The 26,743-nt window shown below is 40.1% G+C and overlaps 1 protein-coding gene across 7 annotated transcripts in view; it reads right to left on the bottom strand.

The window, feature by feature from the left end:
* LOC308383710 (receptor-type tyrosine-protein phosphatase mu) overlaps positions 1 to 26,743 on the bottom strand; it is a 168,667-nt gene that overhangs the window by 43,320 nt on the left and 98,604 nt on the right. For 4 of the 7 annotated variants that reach the window (XM_080861779.1, XM_080861778.1, XM_080861780.1 and 1 more), the window contains 6 exons: positions 16,847 to 17,120; positions 13,953 to 13,989; positions 13,123 to 13,197; positions 11,549 to 11,684; positions 10,314 to 10,343; positions 1,301 to 1,638 (listed from right to left, as the gene is read on the bottom strand). In XM_080861779.1, coding sequence (XP_080717905.1) covers positions 1,301 to 1,638; positions 10,314 to 10,343; positions 11,549 to 11,684; positions 13,123 to 13,197; positions 13,953 to 13,989; positions 16,847 to 17,120 — 890 coding nt within the window. The remainder of the gene's footprint in view (positions 1 to 1,300; positions 1,639 to 10,313; positions 10,344 to 11,548; positions 11,685 to 13,122; positions 13,198 to 13,952; positions 13,990 to 16,846; positions 17,121 to 26,743) is intronic. The other 3 variants (XM_080861781.1, XM_080861782.1, XM_080861783.1) reach the window with 3 other exon arrangements.

Below are 26,743 nucleotides of genomic sequence, written 5' to 3'. Positions count from 1 at the left end.
TGTCAGCGATGATGTTTTGAGCCAAAACGACACGACCGACAATAACGTAAGGTCACGGAGTGTGAGAGGGCTTTCAACTGACAGGCAAAGTGAGAAATAATGCATTTAAATCATTTGCGCTGGCAGACAGAGGGGCCAGATTTGAACATCGACACTAACAGACAGTTAATCAAGGTCAAAGCATCTTTGGGGCTCAGCCCCTGCAGGGGTGTGGAGACAGAAGCTGCTGTGCAGTTTTAATCTGATGGTTTTGACTGGGATTATACTAGGTCAAGCCCTGGGTGCAGACTTAGCAGAGCCGTCCATCAACAAAGTATTAGTTTTAACCTGGGACAGAGAGAACAGGTTATCACACCAGAGCCCATCTAGTACGTGCTATGTGTTTCTGTCATGAATTGGAAACAGCATGAGTTTGGGACCTCGCGACGGATTTTTTGGAGCTCTAATGTCTGCTGATAAGCTTTAAGGTCAGCGTTGGGATTTCAAGAAGTCTTGAATATTGATCTCAATACAAGGCTCGCTTCAGGCTATTAACATGCGTTTGGACGACCATTTCTGCAACTGAACTAGCGTGGGCATTAGTGACAGTTAGCTGAAATGGTAAGTTTGCAGATTTCAGAGGAATTTTAATTAATTTAACAAAAAATAATTAGAGAAACTGAAGCAATTTAAAAGGAAATGTTTGAAAAGGGTGGATGAAACCCTCGAGGGGTTCTAAAGAAGGAAGTTTCCACTAGAGAGGAAAAAAACAATTTGATCAAAATCATATCAAAAGATGTTTATATCCAATTCTCTTCTGCTGAGTTGAAACAGCAGTTTCCCTGTAGAGGGACAACAGGCAGTTTCAGAAGAGCCATAAAGTAATGTCATTTATGCTGACTACAAATATTGCGTATTAAAGCAAAAATAATCCCTAATGTTAAGATTGGTCATTAAAAATTTATTTTATACACTTTTTTTTCTTATATTATTGAGAAAACGTTGCACCGCCTTGTCTCACCACTTAGTTCTGATACCAGCATTATTAAGGACAAATGCAAGGATGTCTTTTGCAACCTCAAAACTCCAATATTTACCGGAGACATGACTTCAGGTCTTTTTCTTGAAAATATTTCTAAATCAACAGTTCATTGGAAAGCAGACCAAGGAAAACATTTTCAGGTTTTCCCAGGTTGAATATTTCCTGTGCAGCCAAGTCTGATTTCTTTCCCACCTGACCAAACCTAATAAATTGCTTCCACCCTGCTCTGTGAGTGTAACCGCATAAAAAGGGAGGTATGCCGATGTGGGGCCGTCTTACCTCGGCCGTTAAGAGTGAGGGCGCACTCGCTGCGGCCGTTAAGAGTGAGGGCGCACTCGCTGCGGCCGTTAAGAGTGAGGGCGCACTCGCTGCGGCCATTGAGCGCGAGCGCACACTCGCTGCGGCCATTGAGCGTGAGCGCACACTCGCTGCGGCCATTGAGCGTGAGCGCACACTCGCTGCGGGTGTTCAGCGTATGGTTGTGTGTGTCCATGAAGGACAGTGCTTCGTCACAGTTGGTGCCCTGCTCTGTGTAGCTCTTGTCCATCGAGTTGACCATCACTGTCATCTCCTGGCGTGTGCTGCTCAGTGTCTCCTTGCGCTTCTTGGCCAGTTTCCTTCAAAGAGGAGACAAATAAAACTGATGAGGCAAAAACAGAAATGACACAGCTTACATTGATCTGATATGAAGCTAGTAGAGATGACTCATTCATATAATGAGATGGGTGAGCTAATGTGCCCTGAGCTGTGGTCACATTAGGTTTCATTAGGAACCAGATGTTTTCTCCCCAAGCAGTGAAATATGAATCCTGGAGAATGTGCAAAGGTGTGACTCTCTAACCCAAATACATCAGGCCCTGATGATTTAAAATTAGCTGGAGTATTTTGGGGTGAAAGAATTAGAGATGTGAACAGTGAACTGAAACAGTCAACCTGCTTTTATTGACCTACTTTGAGTTGATGCGCTAGAGCCTACGAGCAATCTGTCCCTGATCAAACACCATTAATGCACAGTGTACAAAACCTGTGTGCACAAATCCACATACTGTACATGGACATGCATTGGTTTTACCCAAAGAACAAACAAATCCAACCTCCACTCAAATACTAAAGACTTTTGCTGTTTTGACTGCAGTAAAAAAAATATCCTTGAACAGACAGCCGTATGACATACTTAGTGTTTTAGTGCAATTCTGTATCCGTTTATTAAATTTCATATGCAGTTTTACCATTTATTTGGATGCCTTTATGTACTAACATACCATTATAGTAGTGCAAATGTTAGCCATGTGCTCCAATCATTTTTTTTTTATATGTTACACCCCCCATTCCACCCATGTATGAAAGGTTCTGGCTCCAACTGGAAAACATGGCACCCAAAAGAAAGCTATTCTTTAAGCCCCAATTTGGCTCAAATTCAAAGCAGCGTCAACCTAGCTTCATATGCTAAGCTGTCTCTTCATATCCAGTCTGTGATGTTGAAACACTTAATATATGGTGCTAAACATCATCATGCATGACTGTGATTATGAGCATGTTGTATTACTGATGTTAGCAGTTATGTCACCAGCTTCACTATGGCTCACATCTCACGGCTGGTAGTAGAGCTCGACCGATATAGGATTTTTAAGACCAACACTGATATTTAGTGATTTAAAAACATGATGTTTCGGCCAAAATTTCTTTTTATTCTGACAATGCAGTTTAAAACAAAACTGTTTTTATAGTTACTAGTCATAGATGACTTGTTTATGCTGGATCAGCTGGTTGTTGTGCTTGTTCCAAACAGGTGTTGCTAACATGAGAACTGCAAAACGCCCTCTTGGTGGAACGACTATACAACATCCCTCCAACATGTTTGAAGGGCGTTCTCATGTCTCTGGTTTTAAAATTTAGTTTATCCGATGCTAATAAATAAGTATACAGTTAACGAGTAGCTATTATCCACTGATATATCAGTCAGGCTGTAGCTGCAAGCACAGCTGTAGAATTTTTTTCCTTTTTAAGAAGTGAAACTATTTATTTTGATGAGCTGTGAAAAGTAATTAAAACATGATGCGGTGTGATGAACCACTTGTGCTTACTTATTCCTCAACTCATTCTTATTTCCATTCTGGGTATTATAAATACAGAGGAATTAAATGACAATGTGTTTCTGGAATCAGTGAGTTGCACCTTCTATGTGCATGAAACGATTTTATACAATTTAAATATATAGATATATAAAAAAGTTGGACTTTTAAAATCTGTTCCAAACAAAGAGTCAACTGCTCTCTGCAGCCGACCTTGACCTTTGACTTCCTTGATTAAAAAGGATATTCACATAAGCGAATCACATGATCACCCGGATGAGTTAACTTTCCTATAATTCCACAAAAGATGAACTACAAAGGAATGGCAAACAGCTAGAGTGGGAACATACTGCAGCAACAGCCATATCTGATGCCTGCCACTGCTCTGTAGCTGGAGGGGAGCAAGTAGTGTAAGAATTAACTATGGCAGCCCTCACACTGATCCTCGCACTTTGTTACTCTCTGCGTGACCCCTCTGCCTATTTGGATTGCAGTCTCTCTCACGGACAACTGCTGTCTAATGATGCACTCCTGCTGCTTTGTTTTCGCAAATCTCCTCTGTTTATTCAATTTTGTCGCTGTCTCATGCCATATGGCAACAGGCCCCCACTGCCTTCAAACAGTCATTTGCTCTGAAGCCCGCGACGTGAGGCTAATAGTGGATCCGTTCTTCAGAAAGCAAAGTGACAAATTAGTGACATTTGTGTCTGCTGGACCCACTTTTTGTCTTCAATCTGCAATTAGAGCTGGGAACAAAATACCAGTGTTGTCTCTTTTTCCCCCCCATTATAGCTTCATATTGCAATAAGGAAGAGTGAGGATGGCAGGGGGATGCATATACCCCAGGCAATATTAAGACAGATTCGGCACTGTGTGCACTCATGGAGAAGACTATTAAGAACAACTATAATCCAGGTTTTAATACTGTATCACTGTTCTTATTTCTGAGCCTGCTAAATCTTGGATTTCCTCTTTCCTGGCCTGTGAAACAGTTGAAGAGAGAGCGCTGAAGATAAACGAGGCTGCACAGACTCCAGTGCCAAAATGAGAAAAGCACCAGCAATACTGGGATGTTTGCAAGGCACCGTGGGTGTTTGATGAAGATTAATTGGCATGCTATTGTTTCCTCATTAGTAAGAAGGGAAAAATTAATGATAGATGACTAGATTACAGGGCCTGATATGATGAGAGAGATAGTATAAGGAAGTGTATATTGGAGTGTTTTTGGGTGTTGATGAATGTGACCATTTATTTTATCCCTGGAGAGTTGGAGTAAAGCTGCACATGGAACAATGTCAACAAAAAAATGATAGTGATTACTTGCAGGCATGCCCAACAATAAAATCCAAAATAAATGTGCATATGAGAGGGGGCTGAGACATACAGATGGCAGAGGTGTTTGTAGAAGTAAAGACAGTGCAAACACTCCAGGTAACTATATCAGGCAACTCTCATTAGAGAGATTGTCTTTGGTTCAGTACATGACAAGCCTGGCATATCTAGGATCTAAATGAGCACAGCTCCCAACTCCGTGAGTTCAGCTACAACAAAAAGGCCGCGGCACAAATTTTATGTCTGCAAATGTTTGCCAGAATGTGTGTTCTGTGGGAGGTGACGCTGTTGCGACTTCTAAAACAAGAGCTTCAAAACCTCAAGCTCAGCATGGTCGGCCTCATTTCAGCATCAGATCAGCCTAAACCTTTTGACACTGGGACAAAGAAGGCTTCATTAAAAGATCCACACACACATTCGTGGTGGATGAGTGTGTGCGCACGTTTTAGTTGACTGACATCCAGCTGGGAGGGGCAACAGAAGCATCTTTGATTAACCCATTGGGGGCATTTCGGTAGCTGTTTGCACCGAGTCTCATTTCAAACTTCTCTTCATCTACAAAGCAAACTTCCATTAGGTTGTCGTATCTATCGGTAAAGGTATTAGGATCAAAAACAGACTTAATACTGTTCATTGAATGTACAATTCATTTCAATTACTCTATCAAGTCCGAAAAAACGTAAACAATGACGGGGCCTCTTCATTAAATTTTCTAAGGGGCCCTTTATCTATAGAAACTAAAAAAAGAATGAAGCAACAAAAACACAGAAGCAGCACACGGTGCTTCTGCTCCTACTCATTCAGAAACCAAAACAACATAATGACAAATAAAGCTAGAAAAAAAACATGGTAGGTACTGCTGCTTTTCTGGGCACAGGCTATTTTTACAAAAGAGATTCTTAATCTCAATGGTTTCATTCAAGGCTAAGCAGACATCATTGGTTAAAAAAAAAAAAAAAAGAAAAAAAAAAGAGGGTATATTAAAAATATTCACCAACTGTAAATATAACTGATTAGCCATAATACCTGAACCAAATAGCTCATTACCATTGCATATATAAAAGTACACATCCAAACATTACATAACTCTATTCCTTGATATGAATGGCCCTTTTCATCAGGAGACCCTTAATATGAATGAACATGGCAAAGAGTTCAAGGTGTTAACTTCTCAAGATTAAGTATTTGAGAGATGTGCTGGAAAAAGTAAGTCCGACTGATGGGACTTTGAAACATCACATAATGCTTAAAAACACTATTAGCACTTCAGCCTTTTTCCCCCTAATACGGACCTACGTCAACATGCAACACATATGCATAATGCCCGTCTAGATGCTGGGTGGTGCGCCCTAAACAAAGCTAATAAGCAGCTGTCTAAAAGTGTGCCATTTTTATTTACTAGCTCAAGCCACTCTGCTAGCGCTAAAATGTCCCAGTCACAAGCAAGCCACTCCGACTATAGTGGATTCGTTTTATTTTTAAAGGCACTCTCCAGAAAACAATAGCAAAATTGTTATTGTTAGCCTGTGCTATTTTCTGAACTCATGCTTAACTGAACTGCAGCAAACATCTAAACGTCACAGCCAATGCTCTTGCCTACATTTTGCTAAGGTATGGTAAGGTGAAACAAAGGGGATACAAACATTACTGAGCAGGTGGTTTTAATGTTGTAGCTGAAAAGCGTATATAGCCCATCCATCTATCCAGCCACTTATCCATCTCACCTGTCACTGGTTGAAATATACCAGTTTATCAAAAAAATTTGTTAGAATTTTCAAAAAAAACACCAGTTTTTAATAGGCAAACTACATTCACACCATTTCCAAAACCTATAGTGGCCATTTTTTACTATGCTGGATGAACAGATGTTTTGTGACTCGGTGTTTTATAATGTATCTATCATTTAAACTCCATCATTCCATGCTTGACATCTTTTCGGCCTGCTCGAGGTGCTCTTCCTCATCAACATGCAGAGCTTGTAGGTGCAAAACTCTGCAAGGCTTGTACCAATTAATGTGATTCTTGCTACATGTTCGACTTGTAAGGTTTAATGAAGGTGTTTGCCCTGAGCCCTGAGCATTGTGTTATACATTGTACATTTAGCAGGCCTCCTATTCTGACATCGAGTGCAGTGGGGATGACTATGAAAAATGAGATTTATGAAGAATTGGGACAATGATTTATACGTCTCCATATGTGTCTTTCCCATTTTGCTGTATGAAGAAATCCATATAGTTATTACAGTTTAACAAACTACCAACTATTTAGAGCTTACTCTCTCGTTCGTAAATACAATGTTGCGAGACAGATTGGTATTTTGGCAGGGAAAGTGGCGTGCAGGTTGCTTTATTATTTACCAACAATAAACAGTCACTATGCATCTATTATCATTGATAGATTAACATATTATCAGTATTTTTGTTGTTGGAGCTGTGCCGTTTGGTGCAGACTGTGTTGTAGAACTGAGGGGAATTACAGTTGGATACAATATTTAATCAAATTTTAAACTAAAATCTGTCATAAAATAATTGCAGCAACATTAAAAAAAATAATATAAATGCTTTATGCAAACAAAACTAAAGGGCAGGCTGTGCAGCTTGTGAGGTGGATTTTGAAATTTAAGCGCCAACACAGTATTTGATGTTATATTTAGTTAAAGATTATCATTGGTTTGGCACATTAAACTGATATATTGTAATATATTTGTATAGTAACAAAGATAAAACTTATATCTTTCTTTTTTAATTGTTTAAAAACAGTCATTTGCTTTTTTCTTCGATGAAGAAGTGTAAAGAGACACGTTAAGTTTCACATGTTACATGCTCAGTGTAACAACACCCAACCACCCTCATTGCACCACGCCAATTGATCTCAACTGTCCCCACCAGCAGCAGCCACAGCGGCCGGTATGACCACTTGTTTAAAGAACGGTCATATATTTGATCACACATGTAACCGCATTGCTAATGAGCACTGTGATTGATGTGCTGCGTGTTAGCCCTCCCAGCCACCTCTGGCAATATACCTAAAGTGCATATTTTGGCGAGTGCAGTACGCTCTCATGCCTTTAAAAGACTTTGATGAATGCATGAGAGCATTAATGGTTTTCATCAATTGTAGAGGTGTTGCAAGCTCATAGCAGACTTCAGAATTTCAGAGACTGCTCAAGTGGAGGTTGTCTAAAAATGCAGTCTTTTATTAAGTTGACAATAGAAACCTTGGAAATATTGAGCATATGAGTTATATTTGTTTGTTAGCTGGGCTTAGACTGCTTGAGGCGTATAAAGCCTCCCTACACAACACCTCAGCAGTGAGATGCAACCTTTCAGCTTTCACATAACTCCAGGAAAAAAATAAATAATTAAGAGTTCTTCCCAATTAGCTGACATGAATATGCACTTCCCTCATGGGAAATGCTTTGTTCCATTCTAGCTTCGCTGACATATGACACGAAAGGTATACACAGGAGGGGGGCAGACTGGGAGCCGTACTATCGATTCAAATATTTTCCATTTTAAATACCAGCTACTCATTGCCCACAGCTGCATCACACACATCACATAGTAAAGAAGGCCTAGTGTTTAAAATCCTTATGCATTTAACTGATGACCTATTATACCTTTCGATAACATATGTTAACAAAAAACTAAAAAGTTAGTCAAATCATTAATTTTTTTGTCATGTGAATATTACTTTCTGAATGTGTATTATATTCTTTAGCAACTGAAGAATAAATATGCATTCTGTAAGAAAATGTTCTGAGGCCTTCGCAGCGTTGTAGATGTTTCATTGTAGCAGTTGTGCAGAGGCGATGTACTTGTTACAATGAACCTGCGAAAGAGTTAAAATATGGGGGGGGGGGGGGGGGGGGGAAAGTATACCTGTCTTTCTTTCTCTCTGTATCTATATTAAAAAATTTTCCTCTAGTGTTATGTATGCCTATATTGCAGCATATACAGCACATTTTCTCAAGGGGACCATTAATCCTTCTTTACTAGCCTCATATCATGTTGTTATCTTGACACTTTTAGAGGGGAGTCACAACATTTGGCATTCCACTATCACCTCACTGCCACAGAAATCAACACTAAGGGAAAAAAATGCCTATTTGAAGGGATTTTCCAAAAGCTTTTAACATGGGCTGTCTTCTAAACACATCCAGTAAACTGGTGGAATGTGTTAATTTAAGTGACCTGGAACCTGCCAATCAGAGCAAACACAATAAAGTGCATCACTATGACACCACTATCACCAAAATTTGCTAATAAATCCTAAATTTCTGATGTAAAATGATTAATTGAAGCATTTCAATGAATCATTGTACGTGCTTCTGTTGTACGCTTCTTGAAGAACTGCATTGACATTTTTTTTGGCAAGGAATCGGCTGTTTTGATAAAATTCTCCTCCTTTTAAAAATGTGCATCAAACCAAGAGAAGAACACGTGTAAGTAACAATAAAATACCAAGAATACAAAACTGCTATTTTGATGATTTCACAGCAACCAATATTTTCTTGCTTAGCTTTGGCCGATGTGTGCGCTCAGCTTTGAAGGCACTACTCTTCTAAGTCATTGGGGCTTTCCATTCTAGACAGCTGTGATCTAAAATGAGTGACACTCGGAGTATTCAGGGTTGTATTATCTCCAGGTGTATTCTGAGATTTTCTTTGATGCGAGGCAGCCTCCATTCTCTTCTCTGATCACAGTCATCTCAAGACAGATTAGTCGGCATCCATCACAAAGACTACAGAGGGAGCCTATGAGCTACAGCAGGGAAAGCAGAGCTGCAGAATAAGCTTCTTTACCATTCAGCAGTGTGATGTGGAATCATCTGTTACATTAAGAGCGCATAAAGGCGCGCTTCAGTTATTGTTTTGTGATGTCGGAGACATTGAAATAGAATAGAGAGATATTCTATGATCACATCAGCTTTTTTTGTAGTGATGCAAGCATCTTGTTAGCTAAAGACACAACTCCACCATCACCATAGAATCAATGGGATGGTTGCGCAAAATAAAAAAAGGTCCAAAAACCATGCTGGATAAAAAAGAAAAAAAAAAAAAAAAGGGGGGGGAGAAAAAGCATGAGAAATTTGAGATGATTTGATGAAAGTGTGACAGGATGGTGTGGGGGGTAAAGAATACTACAAATTATCACATGCACATGGAGCCAAATCGATAAAGTCAACATGTTAGCGATGTTCAAAATTTGTGGGTAATTAAACTACAAGTGTGGTTAATCAGGCTCAGAGTTATCAATTGCATCTGAAGAGTATATAAAAGTTTAGAAAAAGTGAAATATTTGGACTAGCTCATTGAAGTTCTGGGCACAACTGAAGTGTAGATGCACTGCGATAAGCACTTCAAAAAAAAGAAAAGAAAAAGAAAAAGAAATCTAGCTTTGACAAGTCAACAGAGACGAAATCATTTGAGGCAAATGAAAAATTCACACTCAAAAAAAAAAAAAAAAAAAAAAAAAAAAGCAGTGGTGCTGGATTGATTTTTTTTTTTTCTTCTCTTTCACAAGATGAGTTCGGCAGCAGTACAATCATTAAGGCAGTTAAGTTCATCATCATTTGATAAACAAACTCCTTATAAATCTGGCAGAAACTACGTCTGCAATAACATCTCTGTGGCAGGTTTATTTTGTGGGGGTGTAGGCGTGTCTTTCTTCTTTTCATCAGAAGTTGAGCCAATGTGACATACATTGTGATCTGTTCATCGTGTGGAGATGCATTGGAGTGGCGTCCTCCGTTCCTCCAGCAGAGATTACAGTTGGGCCTCTGTAATAGCTCTGGGCAGGAGGAGGATGACATGGCTCTTTGCATGCATGGGAAACAGTGTGTGGGTGAGAAGCATGGCACTAACATTACACAAAGTGGTTACTTACAGGTAGTAAGTGTAGGAGTGATAGGTTCTTCTGCCGAGTGGGGTGGTGGTAGGATTTAAGCAGTGGAGGAGGGGAGGGGATGGAATGAAAAGGAAAGAAAAAGTAAAAATATATTAATGTTTGAAAAAAGAGAAGAAATGAACAAAATCAGATATGGTGGCATACGTGGAGGTAAACTAGTGATCGTGAGGGCAAAGGTGATCGCTTGGAGTCATGTCATGCTTTGGTAAGGGGTCTCAGTACAGTACCAAAACCCCCTTTTATGAACACATAATTTGATACACCTATAAAAAAAATTACCATATCTGACCTCCAAGGTTGAAACTTAATGAGACGTTTGAATGTCTAAACACAACTCTGATTCCCTGTTGATAACGGTAAATTACACAAAATTCAACCAATGAAGTCATCTCCATCTCCGGTTTGATTAAGGCTCATTGAAAACAATTCCATTACTGTGTGCCGATTTTCACACCCACCCACTGATTGCTGTGCTACGCAGAAAGGCCCTGCTGTATGAAGAATCTTATATTACCGTCAAAAATAAACATGAAACACAGTGATTATATCAGTGCATAACTATGTCTTCCCACTCAGCTACATCTACTTGATCTAATGTGCTGACCTTTAGACTTGAATATGCAACGCACAATAAGTTTTACTTGGGAATGAAGAAATCTCTGCAGAAACTGGCACTGTATTATTTTAAGCCTCGCCGTGGACAAAAGGGGGTTGATATTTGCTGAGCTTTAGCTCCCCTGATTGCTGGGATATGTACAGAAGACCTCTCTCCAGTATTGGGTCCGGGGCTAATGTAAACTTAGCCTTCAGTTATACGGCCATCCTCTTTGATTTTGAGCCTTTCATCACATTTTCTTTCTTATCTCCTTCACGCCTCTCTCCGTACCACGGCACTCAAAAACATATTTCTTTCCCATCCCAGTGTCACTGAGGCGCTGCACATTTGTTTGAGGGTGCCGTGGAAACGGATTAATTTTTCATGGCACACTGTATCTCATGGCTGTAAACAGCCTTAATGGGGCGTATCAACATAATCAAATTAATTATTTACTACGACACTGACAATGCTACTGTTTGAGGGAAAAATATACAAACTGATGAAACTGAAACTACTTATTTGTTGGTGCTCTGCAAGTAAGTTCAGCCACTTCCACAAATCTGAAATAGTCATTCAAAAACTAAAAGGGGGGAGGGGGACGAAAAAAAAAGCTTACCTTTTCTTCATGAGCAGCACCACTCCTAAGAAGATGATGACAAAGAGGAGGATACCGGCGATGACCCCTGCGATCTTTACGGTGTGGTCAGTTTGCTTCTCGGGCTCCACTGCATCAGGCTTATGAGTGGCTGCTCCTGAAAAACACAGTGATGGATAAGAGTCAAACAAATGGAGCACAGATTCAAGCACATCTCGTGACCATTTTATGTTGTGCCACATTAAGCCAATACCCAAGTACTAATCTATATATTCAGTATATCTTCTCACTGATTTGACAGTGTGGAATCAGTGCACCAATATTCCAAGGACCATAAATATTAGTACAAACAAAGACTAATGCTAATCCTAACAGCAAGTGACTCCCTATTGTCCTAAAGACCACCTCTAGCTCTGCCCTTAGTGGACATCAGCGCTCTGTGGATCAAGCTGCACTGAGAGAGATAAGTGCATACCATCTTTACCCTTGGTTAATCACATTTGAGGCAAATGGTTGCTGGGCTGTAGAAAAATGTAAGACGCAGGGCGGGAAAGATAATGCCCAAGAAGATAAAAATGACTGAAATAACAAAAACATTAAATATTAGCCTGAAAGGAGATAGCCAACAACAAGAGGCACAAAGAGAGAGGAAGATGTGGGAGAAAACAGCTTGTTTTTAACAGCATCTGTTCCTTGAGAAGTGATAAGAAGCACTCAGAAGGCAATGCTGCCAGAATCACAACTGTCCACCTCAACAACACCATTATTCCTTGTCACCAGAGGTAAATTTAGAATGACAAATTGTTATGTCAAATATCTTAGAGTGAGCTTCCTTCTCTCTCCAGAATTGCCATTTTCTCTTCCTATCAAAAAGTTAAATATCCATCCCGGGCCGGCTGTGACATATTGTTCTTCCTCTGGTGTGTCGTTATCAACAGCCACCAAGTGCCTTTATTTAAAAATATACAATTTTAAGGCCCGGGCTGTGGAGGATTTCAAGACGGGTGACATCATCATGTCTGGATTGATGGAGCTGATTTTGTACCAATATACCGTTAGAGGCTAATCTCGCCGTCAGTGACAAATCCTCGATAGAGCCGCGGGGGCTGTGCGTCACCCTACCGCAACTCTGTGCTGTCAGTGAACTTGGGCGATTTGTGCACCAACAAGTAAAAAACTGAGCAGAATTTAAATAGTTTCACTTGAGCTTCCTTTTGTGTGTTTGCAGTTGTCACAGCTGCAACAACCAGCACCGACTCTCCCTTAATCTCCCAGAAATAATGAGAAATATTCATGAAAGGGGATTAACTCCTGTCAAAAATCTCCCAACATTGACACATCAAATGACAATCGCACCTCAAACAGGCCTTTAATGTCCAGTAATTCTGAGGAGATGAAGGTAGAAGGCAACGTCGTCAAGTCTTTGATTTAATCATAATGACTTTATGCAAATTGTAAGACGATAAACAAAAAAATGCACACATGCAACATTCCACTTGTTGCCCCCCCCCCTCCTGTTGAGGGAATCATGAGTGCCCCCACCCATGAATTCAAATCCAGAGCGCTACTACCAAGCTGTGGAGAGAATAACGGACCTGTTAGTTGGTTGTCACCGGGCGCTGGGACGATGCGGATGTACGGGGTTGTGAGCTGAGTCACGAGTATGGCGGCTGTGTATAGTCAGTGGATCCAGGAGGGCATGCAGTAAAAAGAGACAAAGAAAGAGAAACAGGCCACACTGAACACAAGTCCCATCATCATGCAACACCTCCAAGAAAGACACTAAATAGCAGTAACAGCAGGGATTTTTTTTAGTTTGTTCCACCAAGTCTGCAGAAGCAATAATTTCACAAAGGTTAATATCTGTAATATCTTTATGAGTCTAATGTAGGGCACTAAAGCATATTTCTACAGGTGATAAAATTCCACAGCCCATGAACTCTTTGGCTTTTGCCTATTGAGCCATGTAGATGGAGACATCTGGAACTCCACCAAGAAATCTATAGCAGGGCTGCATGCAAACTACACAATATAAGAGACTGTCAGGGCGTGTGACAGGACCTCCCACGGCCCACAGCAGAGTGTGACTACGGCTCCCTCTGGCCTTATCAATTCTGCTCCCAGATCAATGGTGCTTAGACTTCATCACCCCTAATGTGTGGAGCAGGACGTTGAGGCAGCATAGCTAAGTACCTACAGACCTCCGTGGGCACGCAGGCTGCCTCCAAGTCACGGAAAACACGCTTCAATCGATAAATTGACTACATTTATCACACAATTTTGTCTCATCTCACACTTTTGTTGTCATTTAGAAAGAAAAAAAAAACACACGTTAATTCTGTTAGTTCCCAGAATTCAAATGCAAGAGACGTTAGGAAGTACATGTCGTAAACATCTCTATTCACACAAACCGATCTAGTCCTACCTTTAGTGGCAACTCGCACACAGTCGATTTTGGTTTCCTGTACCAAGAGATAAATAAAAAGGAGGAAAAGAGATGGGGAAATAGGTTATTATGAGACGCACACACAAAGACAGACTTACAGCAGCAACAACACCTATGTAAGAACCCATAGTTACAACAAAACAGCAAGGCCAGTTCCATGCTGTCCCCTATCATCTGTTGAGCTCAATGACTGTGACACAAAACGCAGTTAAGCGAGAGGGCCCACAGCACAGATTAGTGGTGCTGAGCTGCTGATTTGTCAGCCAACAGCGATCTGTCGGCAGCTTGCGGCTCAAGGTGGTCAGCCACTGTGGAGAAACCAGAGCCCTGTGACAAGCGACACCAACCCAGCATGCAGAGCTCCAAAAATGACACGTCAGGGAGACTTTCTGAATATGTAATGAAGTTCCAGCTCTGACAACAGCCTTCAACAACATTAAAAAAAAAGAAAAAGAAATCGAAAACACTGCTCTCGCTGTTGGCAGTGAAATTTGTTGTCAACAATATTCTGGTTTACAAGAAAAGGGACATGAGACGAACAGGGAGGCAATGAGTAATACAGCACAAAAGACATGAGTGCTGTGTCCCTGTGTTGTCCCGGCCAAACTGTCCAATGAGCAATGAACCCACATGGGAGGGAGGCCATGAGAGGCATAATAAGGAGAAGAAAGAAAGATGTGATCCTGTGTGCATGTGCATTCCCATTACTGTGGCTTTTGAGCCGTCAGATGGTTATTTCATTAAAGGCAACATTGCAAGTCACATTTGATTTTTATTTGAACAGAAGGCTGAAAAAAATTCTAGGTATGGATGGCGCACACCTTCTCTAAGTGCTAATTTTGTTTAAAAGGCCCAAACAAATCATACCAAAATCATCAGACATTAATAAAGGCTTCTAGGACCATCTATTGACAGTGAAGGCTTAATAAAAGAGAGTGCATTTGCCCACTGTGAATCAAAACATTGAATGTAAAAATGATGTCAGAGATGTCTCCATTACGGAGACAGAGCTCTATGCTGTATCAACACAGACGCTATCATTTTGTTTGTTCAAAGAAGAGCGCCGTCAGACAATACATCCGACTCACTGATTCACCCTGGAAGGTTTCAGACTGCCAGTGCTTTACTCTCAAGAGCAAAACTTTCTAACTGGATTCAGCCCAGGCTCACATGCTATTTGTATTGCCTCCTTAAAGACACGCTGGTGTTTCTCAAGGAGACTGTTTATGGTGATTCTCATTCAGGACCACAATCGGCAAGGCTCTTGAAGTTGCCATTGAGCTGTCTGCTGCGGCTCCATCGAGGGAGAGCCCTGCCAAATGCCACTTGATGACAGAGGCTGCGACCTGTACGATTGGTAGCCCCTATTGTTGTTCCCTGTCTCTCACACTTAACTGCCACTGGGACAACTGCCGCTCTTAAATGCTGTTGATCAAAGAGTTGTCTGGTATTTGGCATAGAGCTCCATAGCAAAAGGCAGGAGAAGAGGGCCACAGGAATGGAGGGAGGCATGTCACGACACAGAGCTCTGCATTCCAAGCCTGACCCTGCTGCGGACCATTAAGACTACACAAAGTGTCGTTAGTAAACTCACAAGAGTACTGCAGCACCTATCAGAAGCTGTGTGAAATGGCAAGGTTGCCATGCATGTGCTTGCCAACGTGAGCAGTTACTATGCTTAGTACCTTAATTCCTTTGAATCACCTAGGCAGTGATCGTTATATTGTCTTTAGCGTTTAGTTGTGTTTGTGCGTCCTTTAAGCGTATTGTGCGTGCACTGAGACAAGGCAGGGCACTGTGTCGCATAAAGGCTTCAAATGGAGAAAGAATTTCACAAGTTCGAATTTTTATTTCATTTCAGTCATTCTTTGGTCGGAGGAGGTAGTAAAAGTATTCAGTACTCAAGCAGCATAGCTTCAACTTGCAAATCCATCTGAATACCTCTCACTTCACCTTCCACCTTTACTTCAAAGCATTCGGGAAAACCTATGGTGGTAGCTAAAAATGAGAGAAATGCAAAAGTCCCATTCTAAGCCAGTGTTTGGTTTGCTTGTTCTGAACTACTGTGGAAATATGGCAACATCATAGCCCATAGATCCTACTGTAGATACACAATATAGGCCAATATTGAGCTACACCCTCTTAATCTCTGAATTCAGGTGCTTTCAGTCCCATTGGCACAGTGGTATAAAATCAAGTATCTAGCCACGCAGTCTGTCTTTATATACATTTCTCAAGGAATGGGTCATTTCAAATTTAATTCAGACCCTTTTGCAGCAAGTCCATTTATTATATTTTTCCCTCCAAGATATTTTACAACCAGCTTTAAATTTTAAAGTAAAAGTGTTAAAGAAAGAACCTCAACAACTTAACAACCCTACAAAGAGGGAGACCGTGTAAAATTACAGAGGGATTACAGAGCGCTGAGGAGGATAGTAAGTAAAAGTTGCCAGTGCTCCATAGACTCAGTAACTGCAAAGGTCCAAATATTAACATCAGCACAAAAATTGTGCTAACGGACCTTCATGTTTCTTCAGGTTTGTATGGCTGAGAAACTCTTGTGACACTTTTTTCATAAAGTGTATGATTGACTAATTTTAGGTTAACAAAAACAGTAATTTTTAGGTAACTACTGTATACACTATTGAAAACTAATATTTGATTAATTCTCATCCCAACCTTAAAGTAGTAACACCACGATGTAAAAATCTAGTTGCTGTTGGTAAGATGGAAATACACAAACACAGGCACGTTATTGTCGTCATTACAGGACTTGATTACGTTTAACTGCCAGTCAAGTTCAATTTAGAGCCATGGTTTAGCTATAGTGCAGAAAATGCTGTATAAAATAATAAGAAATGACAGCCACCCACCCCATTGGCTGTGCTGACCGCCTGGTAATATATACTGTAGCTCTTCTGTGGCAGCAGAGGGGCATTCCAGTACCCATTGTAGGTCTTGTTGTCCCCCACAGTAAAGGGCTGGGGCGAATGGATGCCAGCAGCGGGGAACTGAGCAGTGAAGTAGTACTGTGAATTAAGAAGCGTGGCGTTCTGGAAGTGAATGGGAACTGGGTAGCAGCGCAAAATTTCTGCCGTCCCTCGTGCCCTGCGTGGACGTTCCTCCTCCACCACCACCTGGTACGCACTGAAAATGCAGGACAAACAAAATTAACATACTCCACTGGGCCAAGCAGGCTCTTGTAGAATTCAACTGGCAATACAGACAGTTTTCTGCTTTGCCAGTTTGCTTTATAAAGTGTAAAAATTGTCTCTTTATGAAAGCCACAAACATGCATGCTGCAAAGCTCCAAATCTCAGAGCGAACTGAGTCTCCAGAAATTACTCATTACTCATTTAGACAAGAAATAAGAGATTTATGTAATGCAAACCAAGTTCTTATCCTCTCTAACTTTAATTATATAACAAGTTATTTAAATAGAACTTCTGTTGGATTAAAACTAATATTACACTGGTTTTGCAATGTCTGTCAGATATGTATACATTCCCTTTTACTTAAATGCATTAATAGCACTTTATAATGTCACACTATTAAGCATTAAGGTATCAGTAAGTTACAGTATTAGCGAGGACTTAGTTCATATAACATTAGTCCTCCTTAATATGCCATTTATGAATATATATATAGATATATTACTATAAATATGATTATGACTATGATTATCATTACAATTATTATTAATTAGTGATGTAGTGTAAAACTAGTGAGCACAACATGCATTTACATGTGGGCAATCAGCTATACACTGAGTAACAATACCATTAATGTTATTTAATAAATTACAAATGCATTAAAGCATATTTACAACTAATTGATTGTCTGCCCGCTGTGTAAAGGCTACAGCAATAAATTACTTGTTTTTCTCGACTAAATAAGAACTCTATTTATATAAATCCCTTCTTAAAAGTGAAGTCAACATAAAAGACTGAAAAATACCGGCCAACAGAAATGAGCGGTGGCACGGGACATTTATTTGCCTTTTCATTATTCAGCAAATGAAAAGGTTAACGGCTCTTTCCATTTCCTCTCCATCCAAGTCTTGTGTTTAGCTAGATCAAACCTGCAGCCCTCTGTGACTCTGACAGGGATGACATTGTCTCCGAGCCGGCCAGTTAGCCTGAGGGGGAGACTGACTGTCTTATAGACGTTCATGTTAGTATGCATCGCGCATCTGAAGTGGACCTCCTGTTAAATCCATTGAGTCGCTGAGTGACAAAGAGTCTGTTTACAGCTGCCACGCAGAATAACCAGCCATGATTGGGAACTAGTGATCCATTTGCAAAAGAGCTAAAGAACCAACAACGCATTATCACAGACGATGGAGCAAAGTTTGTGTGCTCTATGAATGAAGGATTTCAGAAATGAATGAAATATGGTGGAGCTCTAGTTTTGCGGAGCTGGTTTAAGAGCTTTTATTCACAACTGCATCGTGTTTATAAATACATAAATAAATCGTTTGCCTATTGTTTAAACAGGACCACGAGTCCCACACTGTTTTCTAGAGTTTGTGGGGTTTTTTCCTTACTGTACATGCTCTCCTGCAAGGACCATCATACAGGCAATTTAACACATGTGTTATTCCACTGAAGGCTGGTGATGAAAGCTATGACTGAAGACTGCAATGCAGAAAACAATGGACGTAAACACTTAACAATTCACACAGAATCTAGAAACCACTGTAAACGAGGACAGAGTATACGCACAGTATGTTGGTGCAAGAACTAAGAGCCCATTTTATACCTGAAGACATGTAAACTATATCCATATGATGTGTTTATATCTGGTAGCACAAATCTTCCTTGCCTTCTTCATTTTACCTGCTTTGTCTGCCATCTGACTTCATTTAGAATTTAATTAGACTATTTTGAAGTCAACATTTGCAGTGCTTGAAAGGCATTCATTGCCCCCTCTATACTGGAAGTCTAGGAATCCCACTGTGTAAAACCACTGATCAGTTATCCAAGGTTACCATGAGAAAGTAGCAACACTGTAGATAGAGTGAACTTGATATGCAGCTTTATTTGAGTCGCTGAACAGGACTTCATTAGCATTTGTATAGTGTCAGTGCGTTTCAGAACCCTTTTAATGCATCTGAAATAATAGGGCTATGTTTTAATGTATGTGTTACTATCTAATTAGCAGTTAGTGTTATGCAAGGCACTGCAGTCTTTGGATACAGCTTTCTAACCAAGCATAAACTTACAATACTAGATGAAATATTAATTGATTAGAATTTGAGATAAGAAAATGATAAATTACTAATCTGCCTTTTTTAAAAAGAGTTTCTAACTAAAAAGGCTATATGAAAAATACAATCATCCTGAAGCCTTCATAACCATCTAACAGTGAATTCAATTTATCTATTCAGTTGCATTGTGCCATAAGAAATATTAGTGCCTACCGAGGTGTAAAGCTTTGGTGACCCTGAACATGTTCCTTAGCCTAGATTATTACAACAAGTGGAAAGAAATATCTTTTAAAGAAAAATAACTGCACTGTTGTGGTTGTACTCTTAAGCTGTGCAGTTGCAGTACAAACAGCCCTGGAGATGATCAATTGTTCCCCGCGGTTGGTACTGGATGATTAAGTATCCCCTTTGTGTGTACAGCATGTGCTCTTTAACCCTATAGTTTATCATAAGATGCTTGCTGTGTCATTAGAAAATCCCCCTCTGCTCTTAGTGGGTGTGTCCCAATTCCTTGGAGCTCTCCTATTTAGCACTGGGTTGGGAGGTGATGAAATATTTAATCCTGCTGAGAGTCTGCAGGAGAAATCAGGCTTTAATTACTGTCCCCTATTGAGAGCAGAGGTCAAAGGGCAGGTGGAGACGGTACACGGGAGCCACTTAAGTAGTTGCAGAACAGCAGAGAAATAAATGATTAGACTTCATGGAAGCCTCAGCCAGAACACTGTCGATTTGATTTGAACTATAATAGGACGATGAAGTTTTAAATATAATTAATTTAATCTCTAATTATCTCTGCTGTCAGTCACATTACTCATCAAGTAAGATGGATAACTATCTGTTTTTAAAGACATAACCCATGAAGGACTGCACGTCTGCATATTTCCTTTGGAGAAATAAAACACATTATACTCACAGTAAATATTTGCTGTAGCATGTACACTGATTCTCAGCTCGCTCATATTAGTACTTTATATTCCAAATCAATCTGCAGACAGTGAAACAAAAAACTAGCGCTGGCTCTCCCTGGGTGGCTCCTTATGATATGATGATGCAGCTGTGCTACGACTTAATGACAGGCACAGTATGAATAGAACTGGTTTCCTTTCCTCAGGCAAAATACCAAGTGCCAAAGGCTATGAGGTTCCAAGGGTAAAAACTCTTGTAATGTGGAAATCTAATTCAGTGCTTCTTCTCCACAGAATATTTACAGCACCAAGAAACCGAAATCTAGCGCACAATACATTTGCAATTTAATAAAACAGTTTTGTTCTTCTCTGTAACTGATGGAGACAATAAAACCTCCTTTACTGGTTTTACTTAAAAGAGTGTCAGTGCTAAACTGCTCTCCTGCTATAAAATATTTAAAGTAGAACACTTACTATACCATTTTCACTGCAACGGCTTAAATGCAAAACTGACTCATGAGTTTAATGGTGGCAAAAATACACGTTGTTCTAAAGACCTTTTTTCTGTAATTAGTGCAAGCATGTAAATATGCCCTTGAGCAGCTGACACCTTGTGACCTCATGCTGAGTTCACAATTTACATCATGAATCATTTTGACAGACCAGAGTGATTTAGTCATTTCCTTGATTTGGCATGACATGAATGAGCACCGAAAAAACTACAACAGATGAACAACTATGGCTCTGGTAGCAAGAACAAAAATCCTTTGTAGCTCATGTCTCTCTTGATATACCAATTGGGGGAATTGCAAGAAACTTGCATTCACATTGATGATAGAAGGGGCCTTCAAATCATTTACTAAAGTATAATCACTTAAAGCAAAATGCCCAAGTACTCCAAGTACTTAAAAAAAAAGAAAGAAAAAAAAAGGGGTTATAATATTAATATATGCTCATTTTGAATGCTTAATTGACATATTAAAGGATACGTCCGCTTCTCTTTGTACTTGATCAACTAAAATCCCAAAGTGACAGGAAAGAGTATGAAAGCTACAAGTAGTCAATGTTGCAGTACTGCAATTTTATCATATTAACTTACAGTACTGTGCAAAATTTAGGGCCAGCCTTCTTTTTTCCACTTTTTTCCAGACAAATGAGAAATGGGTGCAATGACTTATTGGTACAGGTGCAAGCATAAATGGAATTACAGTATAGGCAAAGGACAAAAGTTTGTCTAATCCTAACAAACTTGAAAGTCAATTTTTGGTATGACCATCTTTATTCTTCTACGCGGCCTGGATTTTCAAAGGCAAGCTTTCCTGTCATTTCTTCAAGTAGTCCTTCAGGCTTCTTGAAGGACAGTTGAAATGTTTCTTTGGATGTTGGCTGCCTTTTGTTGCGTTCTCTGTCAAGATGATCCCACACTGCTTCAATACTGTTGAGATCCATGCTCTGTGTTTTTCTATCAAGGTATGCTTTTATTGCATTGAAATTGTGTTTGGGATCATTGCCAGCTGAAATATCAAGGCTTTGCTAATCAGTGGATTTCCAGATGGTATTGCACGGTAGATGAAAATTTGATGGTATTTTTCTGCTTTCATAATTCCATCAGTTTTGACAAGATCCCCCAAACCATTGGCTGAAATGCATCTCTGCCATGTTTTACAGATGACTGTAGACACTCTGTGTTGTACCTCATTCCCCTGACCTCCCCCATGCATATTGATAATAATTTAACCCAAAAATGCCAATTTTGGATTCATTACTCCGTAAGACATGTTGCCACTTATTGTCAGTCCAGTTATTGTGCAATCTGGTATACCTCAAACATTTTGTCCCCATTTCCGTTCCATGAGAATGGCTTCTTGACAGCCACCCTGCTACTGAGGCCCTTTCTGACGAACGGTGAACAGTAGACGAATCAACTGAAGGTCAGAACCATGTCTCGGGTCCTGTGTCAGGTCTTTTAAGGATTTGAATTTTTTTTTTCCTGGAAATTAAGTTTTAGGGCTGTCACTTGTTTTGTCTTCTACTTTCCAGTTTCCTCAAACTTTTTAAGGACACAGTGCACACCATGCTGGGATTTTAAAAAATTGCCAGCTGATAGCTCTTTGGCAATCACCTTATTAGTGCAAAAAATGACATTTTAAGTCTGTCAATGTAAGTTATGATTTGCAGTTTTTGTAGATTCCATTAAATCAATTGCAACAAGCTACATGTTTTCCCCCATCAGGCTCTCTGTGATAAAGTACCTAAATATAACATTTTATATGGTTTCTTTTCCAAGTTGTCTGTTACATGTAGACAACTGTCATTCATTCGTTGAGTTAGGATCCTTTTTAGTACTTGCTAGATGGTTTTAACCCCCCCGAAAAGTATTTATCCAAAAATGATCAGGTATGAGGGCTGGACTAAAAATGAGTGAAACACCAGCCAATGTTCAATGAAAAACTTTAAAAGACCTTTAGAAATCACGGAGAGGGATTGGACAAAACCATTAAAAAAAAAAAGGAATTAGGAAAAAAACTACAAGGAAGTCCTGCTCTGTGGAAGCAAAATATAAAGAAATTAGGTGCAGTTCAAGACTTTTGCACAGTAGTTTAGTTCAAGTTTCAGGACATTTGTGTGAAATTTTATAGTAAGTAAAAATTCTTGAATTCTTGAGAATAACAATTGTTTTGCAAAGTCATAAACAAACTTTAAACATTTACTATGAAAATCTAACCAATTCTTTGAGTCCACGTACTTTAAAAAGTTAAGAATTGGCGTGGCCTGTGTACAGACCAACAACCCCAGTCATGGAAAGCATAAAAATGCTGTAATTTCACAGTGGCATGACCTTTGGATACCACAACCTAATCAGCTGATCTTTGCCTCAAAGTTTAGAATGCCACAGATGGATTGACTGACATCTCAAATGTATTCAACACAAGCGTAATGATGCTTAATGCCAAAGCCATTGAAATTTACTCTCCGACAGAAGATGGAAAGACAGAGAGAAGGAAGGATGAAGTGAAAAGCTGTACCAGATGAATGGTATAAGCCGTTAAAAGTGGTCTGTCAGAATGGCCGGCAGGGCAGACCTGTATTCTTGGTGTAGCACTGCAACCTGAACTGACACCAATTAGGCCTCCTCCAGCCTTGCTGTCCGATAGATTTCAGCTCTGTCGCCATGTGACGCCAACCAATTATGGCGAAATCGACTGGATTGTGACCTGAAACTCTGATTTATTTTTCATGTGGGCTGATAAAGGGAGAACTCTGGGCAGTTTGAGTAGTTGAGGGAACGGGGTATGGGGAGCATTTCAATCACTGTCTCTCTCACTCTAATGCTAATCGGCTGGCTCTACAGTATACGTCTGATTTAAGAGTGGTTGTAAGTAACACACTTCTCCTGACCCAGCATCCTTCCTCTGTACCCCTGTCTTCTTACTTTTTATATTTCCCTGGTGTCCATAAAGCTATAAAGCAAACAAATTAGAAAGTGCCATAGATTACATTTGCCATTAAATCGTAAAAAGCGCTGAGTTGTGTCATGTTTAGGCACAGCTATTAGCGTTTGCTCTGCTGTGATCAAAGTTAGTGCTTATTTTAGTACTGTAGAAAATCCTTTAACTGATTTCAGGCCATGGTGAAGTAAAGAAAATCTGATGCTACAGGGTAAAAACTATATGGGAACCCGGCCTACTTTAATATGGAACTGAAATTTGTATATATTATACATTTTTCTGTTTATGCATATGCATTTAAGCTTGCTCAAGGCAAAGGTTATGGCAGAAAGAGAGGACTGATTTAGTGGCATGAATGATAAGGAAAGCATCTCAAATCACTTATGTCTGCATCAACATGTACACATCTATTTTGATGTTACGGTGTGAGGAGGCGTATTCTGGCCCTGACGAGGGGCTATTGCAAACAGTTTAACGCGACATGACTGATAGACAGTTCGCTAATCCTCTTAAAGAAACAGTGTCCCCTCTGGTAAAAATTGTTCCCGGCTATGCGTGTCATCCCCAGAGATTAGAAGCAAATTCCAAGTTGGAAATGTTATACCGATTAGCAATTACACAAATGAAAAATCGACTGCCTCCCTCAGCAGTGACAACGTCTGCCCAGATCCATCTGAAATATGATTTGACGTCAGCATGACTGCAGGATGCTGAAGTGAAATGGACATTTGTTGTCTGTTATGTCTTCCTTTTTAACCTATCGTGTGATCTTCCAGAGCGCTCCCCCTTCCTGTATTACAGCAAAACATCTGCTGTTAGAAACTCAAATGTCGGGAGCTCTATTACCTCCTAAACTCAATCAGCATGCAAGATTGCGTTATCAAATCAAGCCCCGTGCTGCTTTGCTCTGTAGTGCTGTGGATCAGTGTTCTCCCTTGTCAAATCCTTATTTCACAGGGGCTTTAAAACTGATTTCATAAAGTGTTCAATTTCAAAATGAGCCACCCACTACTCTAGAAAAGATGGCTACTCCTGCAACATGAGCAGTAGCGCAAAAATAAGTAACTATAGTGTGAAATTTAACTCCTTGATTAACAGAATCTCTCAGACTGACTGGATCAGCCAAGTTCAGAAGTTTATGACTTCAGGCCATTCTTCCAGTTTCTCCAGGTGCTTGGACATATTTGCAGCTTTCGACGAACCTTAACTTTAAATCGCATCTTAGCCGTCTCACCCTTCTAACCCAAAAGAGATTAGAGAGGTTGTTATTTTTTCAGTCTGGGAGACTCATATGAGTACATTTATCATTACTGTCCAGACAGGAGATCCCAAAAGACCGCCTAACTCAACTCCTCTGAATGGAAGCTACTTTAAAGTCACCTTAAAATTTCAAAGGCATCGTGTGTCACTTGAGCTGGGGGTGGAAAACACCTTCAAAAGCCTGCCAGTATCTTGTCTTGGACCGGCATCATAATCTCCCCTGTTTGCTAACCTACACCACCTCTTTTCTTTTGCATTTCTTATTTATCGAAGCACTGGACGCACACATGAAGGCAGAACAGGCAGTGCACTGGCCTTTACGTCCTGTGAGATTACAGAGAAGTGAGAAAGCGGGAATAGAAGCGTGTACCTGAAAACCTCTAAAGTTTAGACATGAAGAGGCTTTGCTGTGATCAAAGGATTCCTCAATTAGTTTTGAGGTGTATTTGTGCCATGTACTGAACTCTACTGATGAATTTTTTTAATGGATTGTCTTGAGACTCATTAAACATATATAATCCTTAAAACTAAGCGTCTCTATCAAAACACGCTATTTTCTCTGTATTTAATAATTAACAAGCACTGAATGTGCGAGTTTTAAAGCATTACTGCACAGTTGTGGCTCAGAACAGAACGGGTCTCAAACTAAAGTCGCTATCTCCAAAGCCCAATCCATTTCATCTTTTCCTGAGGTGCACATGCCTTCCAACAGGAAACAAAAAGAGGAGTCCAGCATGCTAATGAATGGAAGCTCCAATTCACAACACACTGTTAATTATAATTAGGGGTTTGTAATTACTCAGCTGAAAGAATGGCAGCCTGCATAAGGCCTTCTGAAGTGTACCTGGGAGAAAATTAAAAAGTGATCACTCTGTCATTCTTGCTCAGACCCCTCTGTTTGGCGCTGGGGCATTAATCTGGGCAGCTGCACATACGGCAAAACATGAGCTGACAAGCCTGACTAAAGATCTCCTGGCTGTAATCTTTAAAGGAATCAGATGAGTTGATGGTGTAAAATTGAGTTTTACAGCAAGCCCGAGTGTTCATTCCCACTCACTCCTCTCAGTCCTGGTGGCTGGAATCACAATATGTTACTGGCCAAGAATATAAATCAGTGCTAAAAAAAATAAAAATAAAAAAATAGGTTCTTCCTTTGGAAAACTTGGAATGTTAATTCACCACATACTTCTAAAGGGTGCATGACAGTGCGTGCATCCAGTGAGCAACCCCAAACCTACCCCTGTTCTTACAGAACCTGTTCTGGCTTCCCACTGTTCACTTGTGTTTGATGTACTGCCTGGCAAAGCAACTTACCTGGGCATTGCTAGTCAGATGTTTTATTATTCTGTGCACCCCCAACACAGTTGGCCAGTACCAACTATTTAAAGAAGGAGCTCAGCAGATAGATGGAAAGACCAATACTGCACCCATCTGTTTAAGGCAAAGCTACATCCACCTGCCTGGAATCCAAAGCTCAATAATTAACATTTAATATCTTGTTCCTGCCAGTGGGGAGATTATTTTTTTAATTTTGCACTTAGCCAGGCTAATTGATTGTCCCGGCTTCCAGAGCTGAGGTACACTAATACAACCAAACAAATACAATTGGAAAATAACAGAAGAACAAGCGAGATGAACTCCTGCCAGAACCCTGCAGCGGCCTGCATAAACCCTAATCATGACTTTTTGGCATTTGAACAAAACAACTGTACCGTTTCTTTAACAATGACTAATAAATGCTGCATCAAGCAGGCAAAAATCCTACATTTCCCCGGAAGCCTGTGATGACTCCGGGTGGGCAGTCTGGTACATAAAACAAGTGCAAAGGGAAGAGATCCTGAAGCTAGGCTCGGCTACCCCAGCTTTGTTCTGATCTTCAAAGGCTGTGCTTCTCTTTCACAGGATCAAAATCCACAAACAAACAAACTCAGATACATGAAGTAAGGT

The sequence above is a fragment of the Rhamphochromis sp. 'chilingali' genome (genome assembly GCF_963969265.1).
Source record: "Rhamphochromis sp. 'chilingali' genome assembly, chromosome: 16".
NCBI classification, from domain to species: Eukaryota; Metazoa; Chordata; class Actinopteri; order Cichliformes; family Cichlidae; genus Rhamphochromis; species Rhamphochromis sp. 'chilingali'.
The sequence above is the reverse complement of the archived record's forward strand: the minus strand, read 5'-3'. Positions and strand labels throughout refer to the sequence as shown.